Source organism: Cygnus atratus, chromosome Z, assembly GCF_013377495.2.
Source record: "Cygnus atratus isolate AKBS03 ecotype Queensland, Australia chromosome Z, CAtr_DNAZoo_HiC_assembly, whole genome shotgun sequence".
Classification (NCBI taxonomy): domain Eukaryota; kingdom Metazoa; phylum Chordata; class Aves; order Anseriformes; family Anatidae; genus Cygnus; species Cygnus atratus.
In genome coordinates this window covers 79,709,961-79,732,945 of record NC_066396.1, presented here as the reverse complement: position 1 = coordinate 79,732,945, position 22,985 = coordinate 79,709,961, and the positions used below count along the sequence as shown (strand labels likewise).

Genomic DNA, 22,985 nt, shown 5'->3' with positions numbered 1-22,985 from the left:
TTCATTTTATTTTATTTTATTTCAAATAAAAATGAGGACTGGTTCTGACCCACAACTGAGATGAAGTACAACTTGCTCTGCCAATTATGTTCTCTCATATAAAGAATGGGTCATATTCTTTACAGTTTTGGGGGTGACTTCTGTATGATGCCTGCAATATTTTCTCCCCAAGAACCATTTTTACGATCTCTTTCCTGTCACTTTCCTGTGAGTCCACTGACCTCACAATTTGAAACATAACCATAGCATTCTGATAAATGAGGCTCTGCAGACACAAGAATTGTGTCCTACCAGATGTGATAACTCACACCCAGAACTTACTGATCAGATCTGGTATTATTTTTGAAGTAACAGAAGAAAGCTGCTTTTATTGGCCTGACACTTATTTTTATTGGGAAATGCTTTTATGTAGGTGATACTTTTCCTCCCGTAAATAGGTAACTATATAGTACATGCTTAGAGTTAATATGTGACTGTCAGCTATTACTGGGAGAATCTGTCAGCCCATTTTCTACCAAGTGTTTTGAACCACAGACATGCAAGTGACATCCTGTGTATTCCATCAATATCTCCCATGACATTTTAAAGGAATATTGTACCCAACTTCAACTTGTTTATCTACAGGAAACAATACCGTGTTTTATTTTTTTCCCACAGGTAAACTTTGAAACGGGAAATCCTCTCATGCCCAGAACATAGTAAAAGTTTCCTTAGATCCATCCTTCCCCTTTGGCATACACATAAAAGAACTCTGATTTTTAACATGGTATGTATATTGTGAGCTTCAAGATCAATTACGTTTAATACATGCTCGCTTCTAAATTTCTGAATAAGGTATATTTTGATGATGTTTCTAGATGCATCACTTCAAAATTAGTTCAGAGTTTTGGGAATATGACAGAAGTAAATCATGACCCTTGAATTACAATCTCACATAATCCAAGCTTGAATTATGTTTGAAAATGTATCATTAAGCATCCCAGAACACTCAGAGCCTGAGGTATAACACAAAATTAAATGACTGTGATTGTCACCATCAAGAGAAAAGTAGGCTATACCTATGAATGAAATGTATAATATATTCCAATGATGGAAGGTATCTCGTTTCATAACTTGAAAAAATTACTAGAATAAAATCAAGAATATTGCATTCATACAGCACATGCTTGGATGCAAAGTAAGAATAAAAACATTTCTAAACTCTAATTTTAGTAAAAATTGTCTTTCTACTGTATACACAATGTACTAGCATTTGACTTCAGTTTGCATGGCAAGTAGTATGACCACAGCACTATGGGACTGAAGAAAAATTTGAGAGTTCATAACATACCCCACTGGCCAAGTAACAATCACCTCTTATCTGTGGTATTTCTGACAGGCACCCAGTGAGGAAACATCTCTTCTACAGCACGCCTACGTTTCTACTAACACCTGAACTGTGTCCTCCTTTCCTGTTTCAGCCTATTCTCCTGTCCTCCAAAGACATGGAAGGCTTTCTGACTGGGCATTTTCCTGCCCAGACTTCTATTCTCTTTAATTCAGATAACTCCCATCTTTGCAACACTATCTGAATTTTCACTTTTTTTTTTTTTCTTTTAGACTCTTAAAGTAGGCCATGTTTTTCTTTGGTTTGGTTTGGTTTGGTTTGGTTTGGTTTCGTTTGGTTTCGTTTCGTTTCGTTTGGTTCGGGTTGGGTTGGGTTGGGTTGGGTTGGATTGGTTTGGAAAAGCCCCAGACTGTGAACTGCTCCAGCCTTACATGCATTAGGCAGAAAAATATAATAATATTCAGAACGCCACATCCATTTGCAGCAGCATGACATTGGTTCATATTCAGGTCTTCCAAGGGATAACTGCCTAGCAAGGAATAACTACCTTTCCAGATGCTTTGCATCTTTTATGTGTACAGTTGACTCTGTATTTTGCACTTTAACACGTTTTTTCTTAAAATTCCTTTAAAACAACTCCTCTTTTGCAATGTACTTGCAGAGCACCCCAGGCTGCAGTTTCATGGGAATGTAATATTTTTACACATACTACATTGTCCAGGTGAAGAAGGACAATGCAGAAGATGCATCTAGATGCAGAAGAGACTGTTATGGAAGCTTACTCAAACCCATTGATAGATTATTCACCTTTTTCATCATAAATCATTATTGCACTAATTAAAATAATCTTATTGTTCCTGCTTTAAAAATAAATCAGGAATGAACACACTCAGCTCCAGATTCTGAACTGGCTTTCCAGAACTCAAGAAGCATTCCTATCCCACTTTGTAGGGCATATGTCCAAGGAAAAATGGGACAACAAATTTGACACTGACATTTCAAAACTTATGAAACATAATAGAATTTTTTTGTAGAAAGAAGTCCAAAACTGTTAATTACTTAATGTCAAGGAGACAAAACACATACAAGAATAATGTCCATGATAATTGGAATACCCTACTAGCAATTCAAGGACATTTAGACTTACAGAGCCACAGCCAACTTATTTATTTTTTTTTCTGCAGGGAAAAGAGAAAATTGTATATCCACTTTGAACAACTTATACTTCTAATAATATTTCCTAAGATAAGGATTTCCTATGAAAAGCCTAGTTTGAGAAGAATCTATTCCAAAATATCCATTGCAACTCAAGAGTTATTAATGCATGTCAGGGGGCAGACAGTCAAAGCCCTCTGCTCTGTTTTCTCCCCATATATCTCATAAGGCAGCATAGTGAAATTTCAATGTTTGCAAAGCCAATTCCAGATGACAAGTACCTTACCTCTACAGCTTAAGCCCTTTTTCAGCCTGGAAGTTGCTTTTGTGTAGCAACAAGGAAGATCTATAACATTTCTTGCAACCTTCTACATTTTCATGTCAGTGATTATGAAATCAGGAAATCTCATATGTGCTGTTAGTAGTTCTTTAGCCCTCAGAAACTTACCCCCTAATGGGCTTAAGTTGATAGCATATTTTGGCTAACGGGTCAGAACAGTACTTTGTACATGAAGTTTTGTATCATCTGATTTGCCTGACAATTTTGATGCATGTATTTCTCAAATCCCTCGTTCATTTTCTTTATATCTTTGCAATGAAGCTCTAAAAACATTTGCCAGCCTCCATCAGCTTCCTTTATGTTACAGTTATTTCAGGTACTTTAGCTTCACAGGGATCCAGTTATTTCATTTTAACTTATCCTACAGACTAGAAAGAAGAAAATGTTTTCTTGCCAAATCTAATGCAATAAAGAAGTGAGATGGAAGAGAAAAAACACCTAAAGCCACTTACACAATGCTGAACTCAGTGAAGAATTACCTCCATAAGTCCAGCAAAGAACAACTTTCAGAACAGCATAGGTCACGCCGAGCTGAATGGCAATAGAGATGACATGAGGCAGTGGCATGCAGGACTCTTTGCTGCTCAGAACAACATTCTCTCCTAAGGCCCTGTGAGCAAGCCAGGCAGGGAGGGTATCCCAGCGCTAATGGTAAAGATGGAGAACAGGAGGAATGAGTTGATCCCTGGTAGCTGAAAGGCCAGGAGCTGCTGCAAGTGAAACAATTCTTTCTTCTGAATTTCATAAACATTCCTTTATTTTCTATTCCTCTTTCTTCTTCTTTAGGAAAAAAAAAAAAAAAAAAAAAAAAAAAGTAAATGGTTGATATGTGCCCTATTTCTAAAGAAAGAGTGGTGTGGAAAAAGTCATTTCTCTCCTTTCTTACTCAGGGAAGCATCTGTTCTTTAACAAAGAAGAGGCAAGAGGGGGAAGGAGAAGGTAGCAAGACAAATAAGCAAGTAACACCACCCATTTCTAAGGTAGCAGAAAAAAATTACTGCAGTTGTTGGAAATGGGCATCCTGACCAGGACACATCAAGAATAGTCTTTCAGTAAAGGATGTTGGGTAAGGTGAGATAAAAAGCACAAATATGGGAAAATATTTTAATTTCAAAATTTGTTTCCTGTTATGAGCTCAGCTGTGGATGGACATTATGAGATTCTCACATAACATACAGATTATATATTTTATAAAAAACACAGTAAAATGAGTAAATATCACAAAATATGGAAGTACTATCTGCTGACTGCTTTAACTGCATGCATTTGAGAAAAAAGTTTAGATTCTCTTGAGCTTGTCCACTGTCAGCTTTGAAAGGTTTCTCATTTCTCCACATGGTTTAATTTCATTTATTCAAAGATATAAAGAATTGCTTTCCTTCATGATAATTTATAAAATACTTCTGGTCATGTCCCTGTCATGATCACGGAATCATGGAGTCATCTCAGCTGGAAAGACCTTCAACATCATCAAGTCAACCACCAACCTGACCCACCAAATCCACTAAAATCCACTAAACCACGTCCCTTAGTGCCACAGATACCCGGAAGAGGTTATAAATTCTCAGTCCTGTCTCTCAATCCACTTTGTCTCAAACATATAGCAAAAGCAGCACTCCTTCAAGGGAAAAAGAGAATTTTTCCAAGCAGCCTTATTAATATATTACAGTCTCAAACTCATTTGCCAATTTTCAAGTGTTTCTAGATCTTCTGGTTTGCTGTAATTCTGGAAAGTGCTAAAGGTTCACAGCCAGATGCAGAGCATCCAACTCCTTTATCTGTGGCATTTAGACCAGAGGGTAAAAACTCACATAGTGAGTACAGAATTAGTTTTGTCTGCTTTCACGTGGTCATTGCTGCTAGGTTAATCACCTCTTCAATTATCCCTGTGTGCAGCACTTCCAGCTCACCTTCTGCTGCCACTGGTTTGTGGGGAGACAACACTGCACCATGTCATAAGCACGGGAAAAAGGAGGAAACTGGCACACTGCACCTTCATACATGAGGTGCTCAAATACAGAGGCTACTTAGTAAGCCATAACAAGAAGCATATCAAGTAATCACATAAAGTAACTTTAATTTTCAGTGTTTTCATGCCTTAGGACAGGAAAGAAAGCTTTTGGATCTCTGCAGGCTGTACCCACAGGGTCAACAAAGTCTACACAAATACTACAAATGTCAAATTTATAGTAAAAGCAGCCTGTCTTTATCCTTTCCAGTCACATCCTAGAACATTGTGCAATCATATAACAATTTGAAATAAGATCTCAGAAGGAACTTCAGAAACAAATATCCCTGAAATTTAGGGTAGTTTGCATCAAATCTTACCTTTGCAACAGAACTTTTTCATCTGTATTAAAATGAACTAAAACCCCAGCTCTGAATACTACATTCTAGCAAAATTCAGGTCCAGACCTGAATCTGGTGTTGTAGCTCAGATATACCCACAAAAGTGATATCTGCCTGTGCTAAACAAACACAGAATTACTGATCCACATTCAATCTTGGCTGCCCATGATCATAAACCTTAAAGAAAATATTTGAAAAGTTGGAAAAAAAAAAAAAGTGGTGTCCAACACATCCTCTAGGCTGGAAGTGGCCTACTTGTCCTGTTGATGTGATCTTCAGGAGATTTTCTTATTCTGCAGTGCCTAAGAGCTCTCATTTTTAAACCACATTTCAAGCACACTTGGTTCCTAATAAATCTTTGCAAACACACCATAATGGTGCTTTCTGAATATGAAGGCAGTTGCAGTGAATGACTCAGAGGTCTGTGTCCTCAGTTCCTTCTTAATTTCAGTTCAGAAATCCAGTGATGATTTTTCAGCATCAATAATTTAATTATAGGCATCTGAGATGATATACTTGGAGTGAACTGAGTGGGAGGAAAGGAATTGTGAAGAAATTGAAAAGAAAGGTCAAGAGTGCCCAGGCAAGGTCAGGAAGGGTAACAGAGAAAAAGCAACAGCAAAGCAAGAAACAAGGGATGGAAGCAGCAGTACTCACTCAATCAATGATTCAGGGCACGTCAGTGAAGAAAAGCAAAAAATACTAACTACTCTCCTGCATAAAAGCCAGCTTCAGCTTTTGGTCCTTAGGCAAATCTTCCACTGACTTCAACAGATGTTCTCTGCTGTATCAAAGGCAGTATGTAATTCTGATTGCCCGGAAGGGATTCAGTTTTCACTACTGAATGAATGTGATGCCTTTAATTTAAGAATAAACAAACACTTCTACCTTAGCACATTTAATTTTTGCTCTCATGATTTCTGATTTCTTTGAGGCCACACACTTAGTGTGCACTTCAAGCTGTACAGTATTAAATGCAAAAGGCTTTCTTTGAGATTTAAAAAATGTGAAGGTCAGGAATTCCCAGATGCCATTTCTGGTCCCTTTTTCCTTGTTTAAAGTTTGAAGTTTTGCCAAGACTTCTAATCTTTATGTAGGGCATACCCAAACCAAATGACTTATAGCCGTGTGCAATACAGTTTTTTGCACTGGTTTGAATGACCAGTACATGTTACTAACACAGACTAGCACTCCTTCTACAAAAAAAAATCTCACAGATATCAATAAGACCATACAGAAAGTAAAATACTACCTAGCAAAAGCAAGAAAGGTGAGAATATGGTTCTAACTAGTATTTCGGTGTTAGGACCATTGATAATCAGTCATTGTAAAGTCAAGTAGAAGTCAGTCTGATATTGTATTCATATATACAGCAGACTAAGGACTAAAACATGGTATTTCAAACACTAAATTTAGGACTACTGAAAAATTCTCAGCAGTATTAAATATGGCCAATATTAAAATCATATGGAGCTAATATTAAAATCATATGGTAACAAAGCGATGTGCTTTTCCCCCTCTTAGGCTTTTTAATGCTCTCCCAGAACATCAGCAAGGTTAACTCTTTATTTCTGTGGATGTATTGCCACCATCTTTTAGGCTAAATAAAAAAAAAAGTATCTTAGTTTAGACTTAATAGGAAATCAATTATCCTTAGACTCAGCTGAATTAAGGGAAAAAATAATTTTCTCTCACTGAAATTACGAGTAGTTGGGCTACTGATTTGAATGGCAGCAGAATTAGCTTCTTGGATTCAAATCTGCTAGGGACCTATAGCGAACATGAAATGAGGAAAATACAATCACCAACAACAGTCTGAAAATATTTCTGTCTGAAAACAATTCTCCTTGGCAGTGGCTTCACAAAATTCCAGTTCTTTGACCTTAGTAATATTTAGATAGAGTGTTTTTTAAAGACTAGGCAAATAATTTTATCATTATATCATAGACCTGCTCTGTTTTTTTACCATTCACATAATCCCAGGTACATTTTCCTCCATCATTTGGTGAAATGCAGCTCCGTTGAGCTCCTCCATAGTTCTAGAATACACGTGACATTGACTTGACTGCATGTTTCCTATCTTTACTGTAAAAACATTGCATGCTAAATTCAGCATATATCTCCTTTAGAGTATCAGCACAGTTCTTTAACACTCAGAGGCCACTGTACAGCACTTTTAATTTACAGTTGCTAAAAAAAAATAAATAAATACAAGGTTAATTAGCAGCAGCCTTAACAGGAATATGGGAAAACTGAAGATAAATGACATGTCCTGTGTAAGATGGTGAGTCAGAAAAAGAGGTCCTGGTTCCAAATTCCAAATCAATTTGATTGTACCACAGGAAACTTTATTTTTTCCTTCATGGAAGCTGACAGAAACATAATTCTCAACGATTTTTCAGGTTTATGTTCCACCTCTTCCAGATGTGGTGTTATGCTTGGTTACAGTTTGAACAAAGAAACAACATCCCCTGTCTGGATGGTTTTTTCCTACATCACTGTAGGACCACCCTTAGAACCACTTTAGAAATCTCACTATAATGATTTTACTCAAAGTGAGCACATGGTGATGCATTCTGTAAAAAAATGAATAGGGTGCTCTCCCTATGCCCACAGCTACTGAACATATTTTTCAGTAGATCCACACCTGCATTTCTTGTAGTGATTTTCATACATGTAATTTGTAAATGAAGCTTACAATTGAACTGGCTGCTGTATGCTTATGTTAACTATTCCGCCCCATTTTTTTTTGTCCTCACACATTTCTGGAAAAAAATGCTCCTGTTCAGGCCATATCTATGCCGACAACAGTACCAACCATAGTGTAGTTACATGTGAATCCATGTAATGAAGGCTTGAAAAACACACACAGGCAGTTTTCAAGATCTTAAGACCTTGGTGGTACAAAGGATTATAAAGAGACAGTAAGAACCTCAGCTGGCTCACACTGAAGGCAATAGAAGTTTTATTCTAAATTTAAGTAGTATGTTACTTACCCCTAGTAAGTACACTTACCCCTAGCTTATAGGAGGGACAGAATATTTTCAGGATCTTGGAAAGTTATCAGCTATTTTTATACGAGAGTCCCATGCCACAGGTCCATCTCACCCAAACTCCCTTGAGGTAAAGGATGCAACAAACAGAAAATCCAAGCAGACTTGTCTTGTGACTGGGGAATGGGTGACGCAGGGAGTCACAGCAAGAGCACTTAGAAAAAGACTTCATACATGCAAATATGATTGAAATCAACCCTCTGCTGTTTAGAAGGGCAGATAAAATAAAAATAAATAAATAAATAAATAATAATAATAATAATAATAATAATAATAAGGAAGCAAAAAGCAAGAAGAAAAAAAAAAAGAAAAAAAAAAAAAGAGAATTGCAAAGTTGTACAAAGCCAGAGAAAGAAAGAAGAAGAAATGCTATTCAGAGGATGCCAGTGTGCCTCAGTTTGACCTGAGGATTACCATTTGTCTCTCAGCAATTCTCCATGCATTATAACTGAGTTCTGGAAGCCTTGCAGAAGATTGTCCTTCAAAGAAGAAAGCACAAGACATACAGTTCACCATACACTTACACTCTATACCAAATACAGGTTTTAGCTCAGCAAGTGGTATCCACATTTGTGCACCCACCCTATCATTAAATCACTCTACACTCCCCGTGCAAGCATCAAACCCTTTACCTCCCCTCATTCACTTCTTATTAGAATTGTTCTCAAGAAAATGCTACATTTCAATGCATAGATATGGAAGAAACTTTTTCCTTAAAGAGCACTGTGGCTCTGCTCAGATATGACATTAGGAGGGATAACTCCGTGGTATGTGTTGATAACAAGCAGATAAATTGTGCTCTGTTTCCAGCCAAGTATTCTAGCTCAAGTTCAGAAATGGATTCCTGAACCAAAACAACATTTAGCCCTAGGCGGGGGACCTTATTTATGCTTCAAGGTAATTTTTCTGAGAAATTGCTGAGCACATTTTCAAATGACTGAGCAACTGGATAAGTTTCATTATCCCACAAGTTTTGCTCTGCTACTTCACAATTTGCATAATTCTGAAAAAATAGTCCTGTGCACGTGATGCTTAAAATCAGAGCAACAGATACACTGCAAGCTTTTACACTTGAGGAGGTAGAGTAATGGATTAATAACTGATACAGTTACTTATGAAAATTCACTGAATTTCTCTTTCCATAACTGGAAACTAGAAAAAATAAAATAAAATGGGCTACTTTGTCTAACATATTTCCACATTTCATAGTTAAGTTGCTCTGTTTTAAAACATTACATTTCAGTTTCTGAAACAAATTTCTGTTGTTGTTATCTTTCTGATTTTAATAACAAACTATTTATGCCTACTCTGCACTTTATTAGTGTATTTGAAACAACTCTCCATAGATTTGGTTACTTGTGCAAGGAATTGGACTACAGCATTTCTATTTTTATTAAGTTTTTGCATTAAGAGATAACACATTAAAATTTTATGCACATTAAAACACATAACACATTAAAATTTTAAAATAACACATTAAAACTTTCTTCATAGCAGCCTGTATGGTGCTATGATTTGAATTTGTGGGTAAAATCTTGTTGATTACACAGCAGCGTTTTGGATAATGCTGAACAGTGCCTGAACAGTGCTGAGGCTTCTTCTCTTTCTCTCTCAGCCCTGTCCTCCTCCTCAACTCAGTTCTGCATCTCAATGTGAATGGCTCAACAATGAATAGCTTAATAAAATAGCTATTTTAATATGCCAAAATGAAAAAAAAAATATACAGATAGTGTCCCTTCAGGTGCTGGGGACCCCATATTCATGTAGCATTGAGTAGACCCTAGATGGATTTTCCCAGGGCATGCTGCGCCAATCTGCTGTGCGGAGAGGTTCCTGCCCCCTCATGCACCTGGCTGCCTTCTATTTTGCGTAACAAATGAAACCACACATCTCCTCCTGATGGACTGGGATATCCTTTTTGAGACCACTCATGCTAACATAAGGGCTTTTGAAGCCTCATGCACAAAGCCCCAGCAGAGCAAAGATGGCTGTCCAAAACCACTAACTCTGCCATACATCTTCTGCAAGGCTCCCAGTACACCTTCAGCAGAGCACTAGAAAGGAAGCAAGTTCTGGTAAGCAGGTATGTGCTATCTAGAAAAAAAGACCAAATAGAAACTTAAGTAACCAAATGTCAGTGTCATTGGCTTGCCTATGTACACCAAGCCACATAATTATCTAAAATGAAAGCACCAACAGGGAAAATATACAAAGTTCTGGAGAGAACCATGTGATGGGTGAAATGATGGGACCAGCTAACACAGCGTGTTGTTAAGTCACCTTCACTGAGACACTCATGAAGACTATACATCAACTTACAGGATACAGTTTAGCAATTATGAAATCAATCCTGACTTTACATAGGAGAAAAGACTAGAAGAACCACTGGAGGACCCTTTGTTTTCAAATGTTTCACTGAAAACTCATGGAGATTGATTTCAATTGGCATAACATATATTATTCCCTGTTTTTGTTTGTTTGTTTGTTTTGTTTTCCCTGAATGTATTATTATTTGATATTGATGGATTATATGGTTTTATAGGTACATGGATGAAAACAAAACAGTGAAATGCATTGGAACAAGGAGAGTTTATTTTTTGATGTCAGCGCACTTCACAATTTTTTGAGAAGCTTGAGAAAAAACAGGAATTTGCATTTTATAGCTATGCATTACTGTAACAAAAAATGTAAATGTAAGGCTGACCACTGCAAGAGGCAGGGCAGCAAGTCCTCTTGCTACATTATCACAAGAAAAAAGAGATTCTTCGTTTTCAGGGTTTCCTGTACCAGCAGGTATTTCATGCCATGCTGACTCTGGCCCAGACCACAATTCCCTTCCTTGTCAAAGTTCACATTTCATTATGTGAAAAGACCCAGGAAAAGACTAACGACTGTGGTTAGTTTTGTACTATCGTAGAGGTGTAGGCTGTGTTGGCAGCCACACACCCGAACATGGCCTGTTTTCTCTCTTTCCACACATATTCCTCTGGTTAACTTTAACTACTTTTTGTGAGGTTTTATTTCACTTCTTTCCGTGGCCGTGTCTAGAACACCAGCGGGTCGGCGCATTTTGCGCTGACTGAGCTCACCCACGTCCATCTTCCCGCCCCGCCCCGCCCCGCGGCCGCCATCTTCCCTCCCCGCCCCAAAGGGCCCAGCCGCGAAGGTGATGGTTGGCGGCTGGTTGTCGCCGCCATGTTCCACAGCAGCACGCAGCGGCGGCACTGGACCTTCGGCAGCGAGGAGGAGCTGGCTCGGAGCCGCGCCGAGGCCAACCGCAAGTTCCGCAGCAGGGTGGCGGCGAACGGGAAGGTGCGGGGCGGGCTGGAGGGGGGAAGGTGGCGGCGGGGCCCCGGGCTGTGAGGGGAGAGGGGCACCCCCCCCCCCCCCCAGCCCATTGTCCCATCCGGCTGTGTCCCCTCACAGGTGCCGCCGAGCGAGCCGTGCCTGCTGGAGCCCCACGAGGAGCTGGCGATCTGCAAGTACTACGAGAAGCGGCTGCTGGATTTCTGCGCCGTCTTTAAGCCCGCTATGCCGCGGTCGGTGGTGGTAAGCAGGCGCCGTGACCCCGTGCTTTGTGGTCCGCGACGCGTTTCGTGTGCTTTGGCATTGCTCGTCTGACTCCTGGGAGCACGAATATCCCTTTATTTTCCGCCTCTCCGGTGCTGCACATCGCGTTTCAGGCTGCTTTCTCTCTCCCTTTGTTTTCTGGATAGTGCACCAGTCTTAAAAACAGTAATTTCTCAGCTTCGTTTGTTTCCTGTGGCTGTAATGCTTGCATTGGGTAACATTTTCCTTTCCCCTTCCATCATCAAGGAATAGAAACAAATCTAGAGCTTTTCAATGATACAGTTCATGATACAAATGTTTCAATTCATTGAAATTGATTTCGGTGAGTTAGTGAGACAATAAAACAGCCTCGATGCTGCAGGGGGAGCTGGAGAGGTCCCAAAGCTGAGGTGCACAGTTTTTTTTCCGGCACTGGTGTGCATCTGAGCAAAGTGTGCTAGTTCAGGCACCTGTACTAGCTTGGAAAAAAGGACCTCTGAGGTGACTTACCTTGAAGGCAGAAGAGTGCACTAAGGGGGAGGGAGCTGAAGCAGGGACTTAAACTGGGCTCCTTCTGCCAGCTAGTCATTCAGAAGTATCCCCATCAGTCATCTCCCTTTCTGGCCACTGTGGTGAGTAACGAAAATAGTATCTTGCTTAAAAATGCATTTGCTATGCATCATTAGGCTGCCACTATATGCTGTATGAAACCTGGCCTTATATTTGAGAATTGGCTGCCTTAAGTCAGTGTGCTGAGTCAGACTTCCCAAGTAACAGGTTTGAAATACCTGATTTCATGCTGGTGGGTTTCAGATCAGTGGGAAATTCAGTGTTGACAGGCTGAGGTACTTACAGACACCCAGAGAAGTGTCACTTTTAAACACGCGGGAAAATTGACCTTCACTGTCTTTTAAATTTCATGTCAAGGTCAGATTCTCATGAAGATGCCATCAACTTTTTGCACAGTCTTCTTACATGTATGTCTAGAAATGGCAGAAAAGGTAACCAAACCACAATCTTGTAAGCTTATTACACCCGCAAATGTACTAGATATGGGAATGTTTAATGGCATGGCATTTGTGCCTGTATTGTGTCCTGCATGCCTGTAGTATATATTCACACTTGTTACTGTTGTGTGATTTTATTTTAATTTTTCTCAATCTATTTTTGCTTCTATACTTTTCCCTCCCTCCCTTTTCTTTTTTTTTTAATGAAGGGAACAGCTTGCATGTATTTCAAACGCTTTTACCTCAACAACTCAGTGATGGAGTATCATCCTCGGATAATAATGTGAGTTATCAACACACCTTGACTTACCGTATTGATTAGAACATTAGAAGTATACTTGGCATTTGTTAAGATATTTAAAAAAAAAAAAAATAAAAGATTAAATGTATGTGAAGACCTAGTCTGGTCACCTTCTGTTTCTACTTGGAAAAGTTTGTGTTCTAAACATGGTACTTTGAAGATTAAAAAAATAATTCTGCACAGAAGTTCTCATGAAAACATGGATGCTGCAGATATGATTTTTTTTTTTTTTTTTTCCTTTTAACCTCCTCAAGGCTAACATGTGCGTTTTTGGCCTGTAAAGTAGATGAATTTAATGTGTCCAGTGCACAGTTTGTTGGTAACCTTCGGGAAAGCCCTCTTGGACAAGAAAAAGCTCTTGAACAGATACTGGAATATGAACTGCTACTTATTCAGCAGCTGAACTTCCATCTTATCGTGCACAATCCATACAGGCCGTTTGAGGGATTTCTAATTGATTTGAAGGTAATAACATTTTATGTGCTGCATACTTCATATGCTAATGTTAGACAAATGTCATGGCTTGTTAGAAAAATTAAGTGTGCTCTTAATGATGTTGATTGTAGAATGATAGGTGTTTGAAAGGAGTTTTGTTGTGCTCTTTACACGTTATTTATTTTGAATACAATGGCCAGCTACTCTTTTGCTTTACAGTACATTATTGAGTTTGGCATTCTGAGCTGACGAGTGGAAGATCAGGAACAGCTACTTACTTTCCTGTTTATTTTCTAGACTCGTTATCCAATGCTGGAGAATCCTGAAGTGTTGAGGAAAACGGCTGATGACTTTCTCAATCGAGTGGCTCTGACAGATGCATATCTACTCTTTACTCCCTCACAGATAGCTCTCACTTCTATCCTATCTAGTGCTTCAAGAGCGGGAATTAATATGGAGAGGTAGTGTTTTCATTTCTTTGGAGGGATTTATTTGCTACTTGTATAAAACTTTACTGTAGATGTTCTTGACTAGTAGAAGTATGCATTTACTTGGTAGTTAACAGTCTGCTGCATTAAGTATGTTTCAAAACTAAAGCTGTAGTGATTTTTTTTTCTACTTTTGAAAAGCCCGAGCTATGCATTTAGTTGGTGTCTGTTTTTTATATTCCTTTGAAATGTTTTTTCGCTTCTTCCAAAGTGACAGCTTTGCCCTAATTAGAACAGAATAGGATTTTCAGACTGATAGTGAAGATCAGAGTGAAGAGACTGGAAGTGCAGTAGAAAGTGACGGTATGAAACACCTAAAGAATCACTGAAACAAAAAAGTAAGATTGTTAAGAATTTCTAAGATACCTAAGATTTTGGAGTCAAATAGTATTTCTCTGAACTGATGGCTACTAGCCGTGCAGAAACAGTAAGTGCTGCACTTGGTTGGTACAACCATTAGTGTGCACAGAAATGTACTACTAATAAAGTGCTCTTTAAGTAACTCCATTTCTTTTCTGTGGCCTATCCACTTCTGTTTCTAAAGGCATCATGAAAGGCTTTGATATCAATGTGGAAAGACAATTTATTAAAGCCATTCTGTTTAAAGGATCTTCCGCAGCATGGGAGGATGCTCTTCAGGATTCACTGTCTTCTCAAAAGAGTGTGCCAGTGTTCAAGTGCTTATTACAACTTGTCGATCTCATTCCTGAACTTATTTTCTGTACTCCATACATCAAAACTCAGAAAGCTTGGATATAAAAGGAACTAGAATAGTTTGTAGGTAGCATGTGATTCAAGGTATGTGAGCTTTGTCTACTCATAAAAAAAACAAATTCTTTGTCACCCATCAGCACCTACAGTTGCTACAACCTTGTCAGTCACTCTTTCACATCAGCTTCAGCTGCTGCACGTGACAGAAGCTGCAGCACAGGTCTTGAGGGCCTGTGAGTAGGGGTCCCTGCATTGGCAGGACAGAGCTGGGTTAGAACACAGAGGCTTGAAAATCTGTTGGTCCCGGATGTCAGTGTGTATAAATCAGTCTTCAGGAAGTTACAGTTTCAGGAAAAACAACAGCAACCAGTCTCTGGCAAATAATGGCTACTAGTTAGTCTCCAGTTACAGTGTCAGCAAAGTGCTCTTAAGGTTGTATGAGCAGTGGCACTAAGTGAGCAGCTGCTAGCTTGTAGCAATTAACGGTGGCTGGGGCCTCAGACTGTGAGCTGCAACTGACACAGCTGAGTATATCTATCTTATAAATAAGTTTTCTGTTCACACAGACTGATAATATCACACTTTAAGAGTCCTTGGATTTTACATGCAAGTTTTCTTCCCAGCAAGGGATAAACTTTTTTTTTTTTTTTCTGTAGATCTTGACAAGGATTGTTGCTTATGTATCTTGTGGTTTTAACCTGCTGGTGTGTGCATTTTTTTTCCTTTTTTTTTTTTTGTTTGTTTTAAGATTTGGAAGCATAAATGAGAAAGCAAGTGCTAAAGCCGAAAGTGAGATTAGTCTCTAAACTTTTCATATTCTTACTCAGAGGTCTTGTACCATGTGTTCAATATTCTGTTTAATAGATTAAGTTTTCATCTAAATTCACTTAAATCTTAAGTTCCTTTTTTTTTTAAACACTGGAATGTGATAAATACCTGTGTAATGGTGTTCCTCGGGTGTGCTGTGTTTATGTTGTTACTAAAAGGACTTTTGAATCTGAGAAACAGAAGAATGCTGGAAGTGAAGGATTTGCTTTTCTGTCACTTTATAGCACTTCTGCAACAAAAGTGTTCTTACTAAGTCTAATCATAACACTTTAGCAGATGGAAATAGGTGTTTTATTAACTAATGATAGCTGTCACAAGTAATTATGGCACTTTATTTTAGGAAATTATTCTTTCATTTCTCTTTACAGTTACTTATCAGAAAGCCTTATGCTGAAAGAAAACAGAAAATTCTTGGCCAAGTTACTAGATAGCATGAAATGTAAGTAAACATTGGAAAAAAATATTAAAAACTGTCTCTCTGGAGGAAAAAAAAAAAGTTTTTTCAAACAACAAAAGTTTTAAGCAGAAAAATGTGCTTCCAATGGTTTTCTTCACCTCAGGGCTTGCATAGGGTACGTAAAATGTTGGCAGTACAATGAACTACTGACTAGGTATATGCAGGGGGGGGGGAAAACACTCAGACTTACCTTTGTTATTAAATCAAAATGGTAAAGAGCCTGATGCTTTACGGATGATATATGTTGTACTGATTTTTTTTAGTAACTGATTTGTATTCAAAAGTGAGAAATCTGTTTTGGGCACTAGCTAACGTTTTTGTGTGAGTTTGGATGAGTAACTTTTCAGTCACTATGACTTGAGAGTACAGCTTCTGACAAAAGCTGCACATAACTACTTCTACCGCCAGAGGGTGACTTTTGTAAGCTAAATAAGTGATCTGCCAGCATTTGTACCTCACTTTTACTTTGCAGCTATAAAGGTCTTTCAAAAGATGTTTAGGTTTGCTAGTACAAAACAACTACATATGTAAGAAACAAAACAAAACACGAATGCTAGCATGGTTTAGCTGTGACTGTGGGGAGTACAGTACGCTGATCGTTATAGTAAATGACGGTCGAGGTATGGAATTTTAAGAAGGCATTCAGTTCTTTAATATTCTAAGCTAGTGCATGCATTTAAAATGGAGAGTGCTAGCATCGAAAAGAAAAAATCCAGTCTGTTGACTAAGCAGACTTCGGTGGTGATTATATCATACAAGTCAGCAGGGTCTACAATTTCAATTTAAATTGAATTTATAAAGTTTGAGGTACTCTTACCTCTCTCTTATCCTAACAAACCTAGTCGTCAGGTTTCTCTTAGTGAAATGCAGAAGGAGCTCTGGGATCACACATTCACTTGCAGTTTTGTGGAAGATAGCATTACCCTAAAGGCAGCTTTTCATAAATGTGGCTGGCAGAAAATTTTGAAGCAGCTGAGGTGCTAAATCTGTAAATGGTTTGTTTTGCATAGAATTGGTGGTAAAGAAGGTCTTCTTTCTTGTAGGGTACTTGTAAATTTAATTTGCATTCATACAAGACAGAAACCAATTTTTTAAGACCAAGGAACAATGCTGAATACAAAAAATACCCATCTATTTTGAAAGTTGCTGGCAGAGTAATGTGAACTCTGTAATTTGCCTTGATGAAAACCAAAAAATGTGGTGCTGGCAACTTATTTCAGTGTAGTTCTTTGTGCTGAACTTCTGCTGTTCATTGATGCTATTTAGAATTAATCCTCTGTTTTTAAGATGATAGTCAAGCCTCGTGTATGTAATCTTGGATACTCCAAAGTTAGTGTGCTGCATGCGATGGGAAGTTTTGCAAGCAAATGGTTTGGGAGTTGGAGAAGGTCAGAACTTGTAACATCTAATGGTTTGACAAATAAAAGTAAGAAAACTTCATAACTAAAATCCTGTTAAGTTGGTAAAACTTGCCTCGCAGTGTCTTGAAGTCTGTTGGGAAAATAGATGTGATATTTTCGAAACCTAGCAGAGATGTGAGGGAAAAGAGATGAACTGTTGGCTCAAACTTAAATAAAAGGGATAAGCAGTAACAGGAGCCATACTACTGATTGATACTGACCTTGTGTAATTCACAGGGTGGAGCAGAAATTACTTAGTTTGCTTAGAGCTGTGTTGTTGCCACTGTAGGCATGAAAAATCTTATAAAGAAATATGAACTGCCAAGGCCTGAAGAGGTTGCTGCTCTAAAACAGAAATTAGAGAAGTGTCACAGTCCGGAGTTTTCACTTAATACCAACCTGTAAGTAGATACTACTCTGTAATTTGTTAAATTTCAATCTTTTTTAATGCTATGGAAACACTGACTGATCTGTGAGTGAATGAAAATGAAAACATGTCAATGCAAACATAAAGGTGTCTGTTCGAAGTCTTGGTTCTCAAGTTCACCCAGTTCTTCTGTAACACCTAGATGTTGTTTCTCTATGCTGATTTGTACAGCAGGCCCCAACAATGGTTATTTTGTAACATGGAAGTGGAATCCTGAGTGGCTTCTAAATCTAACCACTTGATCTCATCTCATGAGACTCATGGGCTTCAAAAAATGTGATTAAAGCAAATTGTGTAAAGGGTTAATGCTTTCTTAAGAATTGTGTGAGTGGTGAAGGACTTGCTAATTCTTTCTGCCCTTTCAATTTAGTACGTATTGTGAACTTGTAGTAAGCTGTCAGTTGGGACTCAGTGCTTTTTATATGACACGTTTTCTCATGATATAATCTTAAATACTGTAGTCAAATAAGGAGACTGAGTCTGGAAAAAAATAACTAAACCTACTTTTTTTCTGGATGGTGGTTAGGAAGAAGAGGAAAGGTTGTGAAGATGGTGACTATAACGCAAAAAAGCCTAAAATGGATGAGGTTGGTAAATGTATGGTACAAATACTTGTTTTTCCACTCTTAACGGTTGATGAAAATGACACAGCCACTGACAAACTTCTGCCTCTGATATTCTTCCACATATTGCTCAGAGTGTTTTTCAACTCATTTTTAACAATGAGCTAGAGTTACTACAGACCTGCATTTGGGAGTGTTTTTAAATACTCATATTTTCTGTGGGGAGTGGGAAGAACGTGCAGACCATCCTTCCTGCTCTTCCTTGTGCTTTCGGAAGTCTCTTGACAAACTATAGTACCACATGAAGCTTAGTACTTCAACTCCACTGTCTGAAACTCTGTGATATCACTGAGGGAAAACAGCTGTTAAACTGACTTGGAATACCGTGATGAAAGTCCTGGTTTTAGAAGGCCAGGAACTGAAATCCTAACTGTATAGGTAGAAATTCACTGCTCAGGATTCGGCGAAAGGAATATGATGAAAAATGCATCAGGCTGGCATATCCACATAAGCTTTAGGTAGTGTTTTTCAGCCGGCCAGTGTTTGTGAAATTGTTCGTTTTCATTTACTTTCGCTTCTTGAACAAGGCGGAAGTAGCTGGTTTGCTAACAAGAATTGCAAACAGTGCAGATGAGTAGCTTGTACCTCAGGTTGTGAGCCCAAGTATAAATATGGTGGGGACGGTAACTTAACAAATGAAAACAGGAGTAGAGTAATCCTTCAGGATCTAATCTGAACACCTTTCATAACTTTCAGTTGTAATATTGTCTGGAAATTGTAGATAGTACTGCTACATTCAGGTGGAGGAATAGCTTTGTAAGGAACCCTTTTTAATGGAACTTTTATTGATACTGAAGACCTTGTACATACAGAGAGTGATCTGTCAATCTTACCATAAAATGCAGGGGGGTTTTTTGTGTATTTTTTTTTTTTTAATAGCAAGACTAGTTGAATTGGGTTGGCAGCGTGCCCTCTGTGCAAAGAAAGCTAACAGTATTCTTGGCTGCAGTAGACAAAGTATCACCAGCAGGTCAGGAGAGGTGATTCTTCCCCTCCAGTCTGCAGCACTCGTGGGACTGCCTGTACCTGGAGTCGTGTGCCCAGCTCAGGGCCCACCATTACGCGAGGACATGCTGGAAGAAGCCCAACAAGGGGACACCGAGATGATCAAGGGACAGGAGGAGAGGCTGAGAGAGCTGGGACTGCTCGGCCTGGAGAAGGGGAGGCTCAGGGGGATCTCATCAGTGTCCATAAATACCTGAAGGGAGGGTGCTGTGAAGACATTGCCAGGACTGAAGGCAGTGGGCACAAACTGGAGCAAGGAGGTTCCCCCTGAGCACCAGGCAGCACTTCTGTGCTGTGCGTGTGGCTGAGCACTGGCACAGGCTGCCCAGAGGCTGTGGGGTCTCCTCCTGGGGGATCTCCAAAAATCACCTGGACACAGGCCTGGGCACCCTGCTCTGGGTGGCCCTGCTGGAGCAGGGGTGGGACCAGATGAGCTCCTGAGGGCCCTGCCAGCCTCAACCATTCTGTGATTCTGTGAATTACATAAATTATCACAGTGGATTCTAGTTAGTCATTACAGCACCAACATGAAAAACAATCTTACTATGGTAAAACCGTAAAATCGTAGAATGGCTTCAGTTAGAAGGGCCCTTAAAGATCATATAGTTTTACCTTACTTGACCAGTGAAATGTGGAACCTCAAGCACATTTTATGGTAACTCTTTAATGCTGTAAAACTTTATGTCCACTAGCTGATAGTCTTTAAGGAACATACAGTAACTGGCAACTCTGTTAAATTGTCATTTTCATGACTTTTTCACATTCTTGCAAAGTGACTTACAAAATAGTTCCAAATAAGCTGTGAAGACTTAATCCCCACTTACTCCCCAGTTTAATTTGAAGGGATCTTACTTTAGCTTACTTTAGTTATGCTGATTACCTGTGTTTTGAGGCAGTTCTGATTTGTGGGGTTTCTTCTGGAGTAATTTATATTTACAGTACTTTTTCCAAATGAATATACTTGATTGGATAAATTGGCATAGTGTGCAGCATTTCATGATCCCTTCTTAAACAACCCTAACAGCTCTTGAAAGTTTAAATACTGATGTATCTGAACTGCCAAGGGTTTGTACTTTTTCATTTGCGAGTAATTACCACGTGCAGGCACATACTTGAAATAGCCAGGACACAAAGGAAAAAGTAATCTTTTCAAAGTCTCTTGTATGTGCACACTTTTCAAATCTTGAGGTTTCAGTAATGTGCAGCCAGCTGATATTGTGTTTATAGCTGTAAGCAATTAGGCTATAATAGACAAATGCACATTCCATAAAGATTTTTTCCCCTCAATTATTAGTTTGTAACTGAAGTTAATACCAATACTGAAGCCATGAGTGGTACGGTTATCCCATCAATTTGCAATGACAGAAGAAATACACAGGCTACTGATTGACCGCTGATGACTCAACTGCAAAAGTAATGAAGCCATAAAGAGGGCAAGTTATTAGTAAAAGGCTGCCATATGAGCTCCCATGGAGATCTCTGAAAAGGTGCTTGTAATAAACAAGGATGAGCTAAACCTCAAACAGGCGGTGAAAATGGGCTGCTGAAATGACCTTTGTGACTCTGAGGCTGGGAATGGTTAACTAGCTTTAACGTTAAACGGCTTAGTCACCACTAGTTAACATATTTCTTAGTCTGTAGTCTGTTAGTCTGTTCATGTAACGGTGCTGTTATGTGCTAAATCCTGGTCATAAAAAATCTAAGGGTTTTTGTTTTTCTCCTTCTTTGATAAGCATTAGAGCATGCTTACAGAAACAAGTTGGGGTCTATCTCTTGAGGCTTTTAGTTGTGTTTTCTGGGATAAGGCAGCACTAGCAAAATCTTTCCTCTGATGTGTTTATGTGACTGAGTTATCTCTGGTTTCAGCATCCCTGCAGAAGATAGCACAGTGGGTGGGTGTAAAGGGAAAGTGACAATAGTTTTAATGAACTCAGGAATCACAGTTTAAATGGAGTCTTACAATAAAATAAGGGAAACATCTTAAACTGTTCTCACACTTAGCACCATGGGAAGTTTGAGCAGAAATCTGAGATCATTGGGAGTTGTCAGGAAATAAAATATCCTTTCATCTTTTTCACCAACTGTTATCTATAGTCGTAGGTCAAGCACATCATGACAATCTGGGAGGGAGCCTAATGAATGTGCTTCTGTGTAGGACTTGCATGAATTTGTATTCAGCTTTTACATGTTGACTGACATTCTTACTGGTTGTCAGAAGTAGAACAGTCCCTGGCTTGTGTATTTTCTTCCACCAGTCCTGGCAGAAATACATGGATTTCAAGTTAAGGTGGACAGACAAACTAAGTTTTAAAATCACTTCTTAAAGTTACTGTTTACATCTTTTACTGATAGTAGGCACTGTCTAAGAGATCAAAGTGAAGTTATTTGTATTACTTGAACTCTCTTCAGCTGGCCTATCTATGTAAAGGATGTTAGCCTGATACCATGTGCAGCAGTACCAGCTGGTCCATGTTCCTGCAAAGCTTACCCTCCGGCCGTGCTGCTGAAGGCATTGCTTTTTTCCTTCCCTTAGGAAGAATGGACGGATGATGAGCTTGTGGATTTGATGTAACCCTGAGGATGGAATCCCACCACTGCAGTATCCACTGTCCTGTGATGTGTAAACCTGTCTGCCAAAGGTTTATGAAGCCTGTAGCATGAGGTATTTGTTCTGTTGCTATTTAATATCTTTGCAATAAAGCATTTTATACTGTTCAATTTTAATTAATTGTAGCTCTGTTATAAAACCCTCATTCATTTAAGGTCAAATGTCAGTAAGAAATGCTCACTTAGAGAAATCTGTCAGGCACAGAAGCGTGACAAAGTGATGTTAAGAAATGCGTTGCAGCATGGCAGTAGCTGAAGTCAAACCTGGTATTTAGCAAAGTGTTTAAATATAAGCAGAAAGCAAATCTGATAATAGATCCTTTTAAGTGCTTTAGAGCAAAACATGCATGCCCTCTTCCCAAGTTTGTCACTGACACTGTTGAAAGAATATAACCTTGCCCCTAACATTTTCTATATTTGAGACGAGTTTCTCAAATGTACTGAGAGGCTGCAGCAACCGCTTTACAGTATGGAAAGTAATATTCACAACTTTGTGACTTACTTGTTACTGTATTTCCTGTTCCTGCAGGCATGATTTCAGATTAGTGGCTGTGATAAACCTACCCGAGGGCATCAGAGGAGAACAATTTAAAATCTACCTAACTACTTACACAGCTTCTAAATGTAGGGCAAGCTGTATTTCCTTTTCATACATTGTTTTAGAACACACGCAACTTTAGTATACGTTCTCCTAAAATGCAGCTTTAGGAACTTTTACTAGGCTGTATTAAGAGCATCGGTTCTACCTACTAAGTTCCCTTACTAGTATAATATAAATATATTACTTGTGGCACTTGAGAGCTCTTTTTACAGCAGAAGGTTCAGCACTGGGCACCTACCTTCCAGAAATAACTGGCCCAACTGGAGTGCAATGGCAAGCCTAAAGACATGTAAGGAAGGATGTACTAGAGTACATCAAAGAC

General features: G+C 38.9%; 1 protein-coding gene across 2 annotated transcripts; it reads left to right on the top strand.

Annotated features, from left to right (window-relative positions):
• Positions 1 to 11,344: 11,344 nt before the first annotated feature.
• CCNH (cyclin H) lies at positions 11,345 to 22,179 on the top strand. 2 transcript variants are annotated; one of them, XM_050716236.1, is made up of 10 exons: positions 11,517 to 11,536; positions 11,651 to 11,773; positions 12,701 to 12,774; positions 12,990 to 13,063; positions 13,336 to 13,546; positions 13,814 to 13,977; positions 15,912 to 15,982; positions 17,690 to 17,801; positions 18,354 to 18,414; positions 21,989 to 22,179. In XM_050716236.1, exons 3-10 carry the CDS (start codon positions 12,712 to 12,714, stop codon positions 22,025 to 22,027), a joined length of 795 nt encoding a protein of 264 aa, XP_050572193.1. In that variant the 5' UTR covers positions 11,517 to 11,536; positions 11,651 to 11,773; positions 12,701 to 12,711; the 3' UTR covers positions 22,028 to 22,179. The 2 variants fall into 2 exon arrangements, with proteins under 2 accessions (XP_035419067.1, XP_050572193.1); XM_035563174.2 differs by lacking the exon at positions 12,701 to 12,774 and having other exon boundaries at positions 11,345 to 11,536.
• The last annotated feature ends 806 nt before the right edge of the window (positions 22,180 to 22,985 follow it).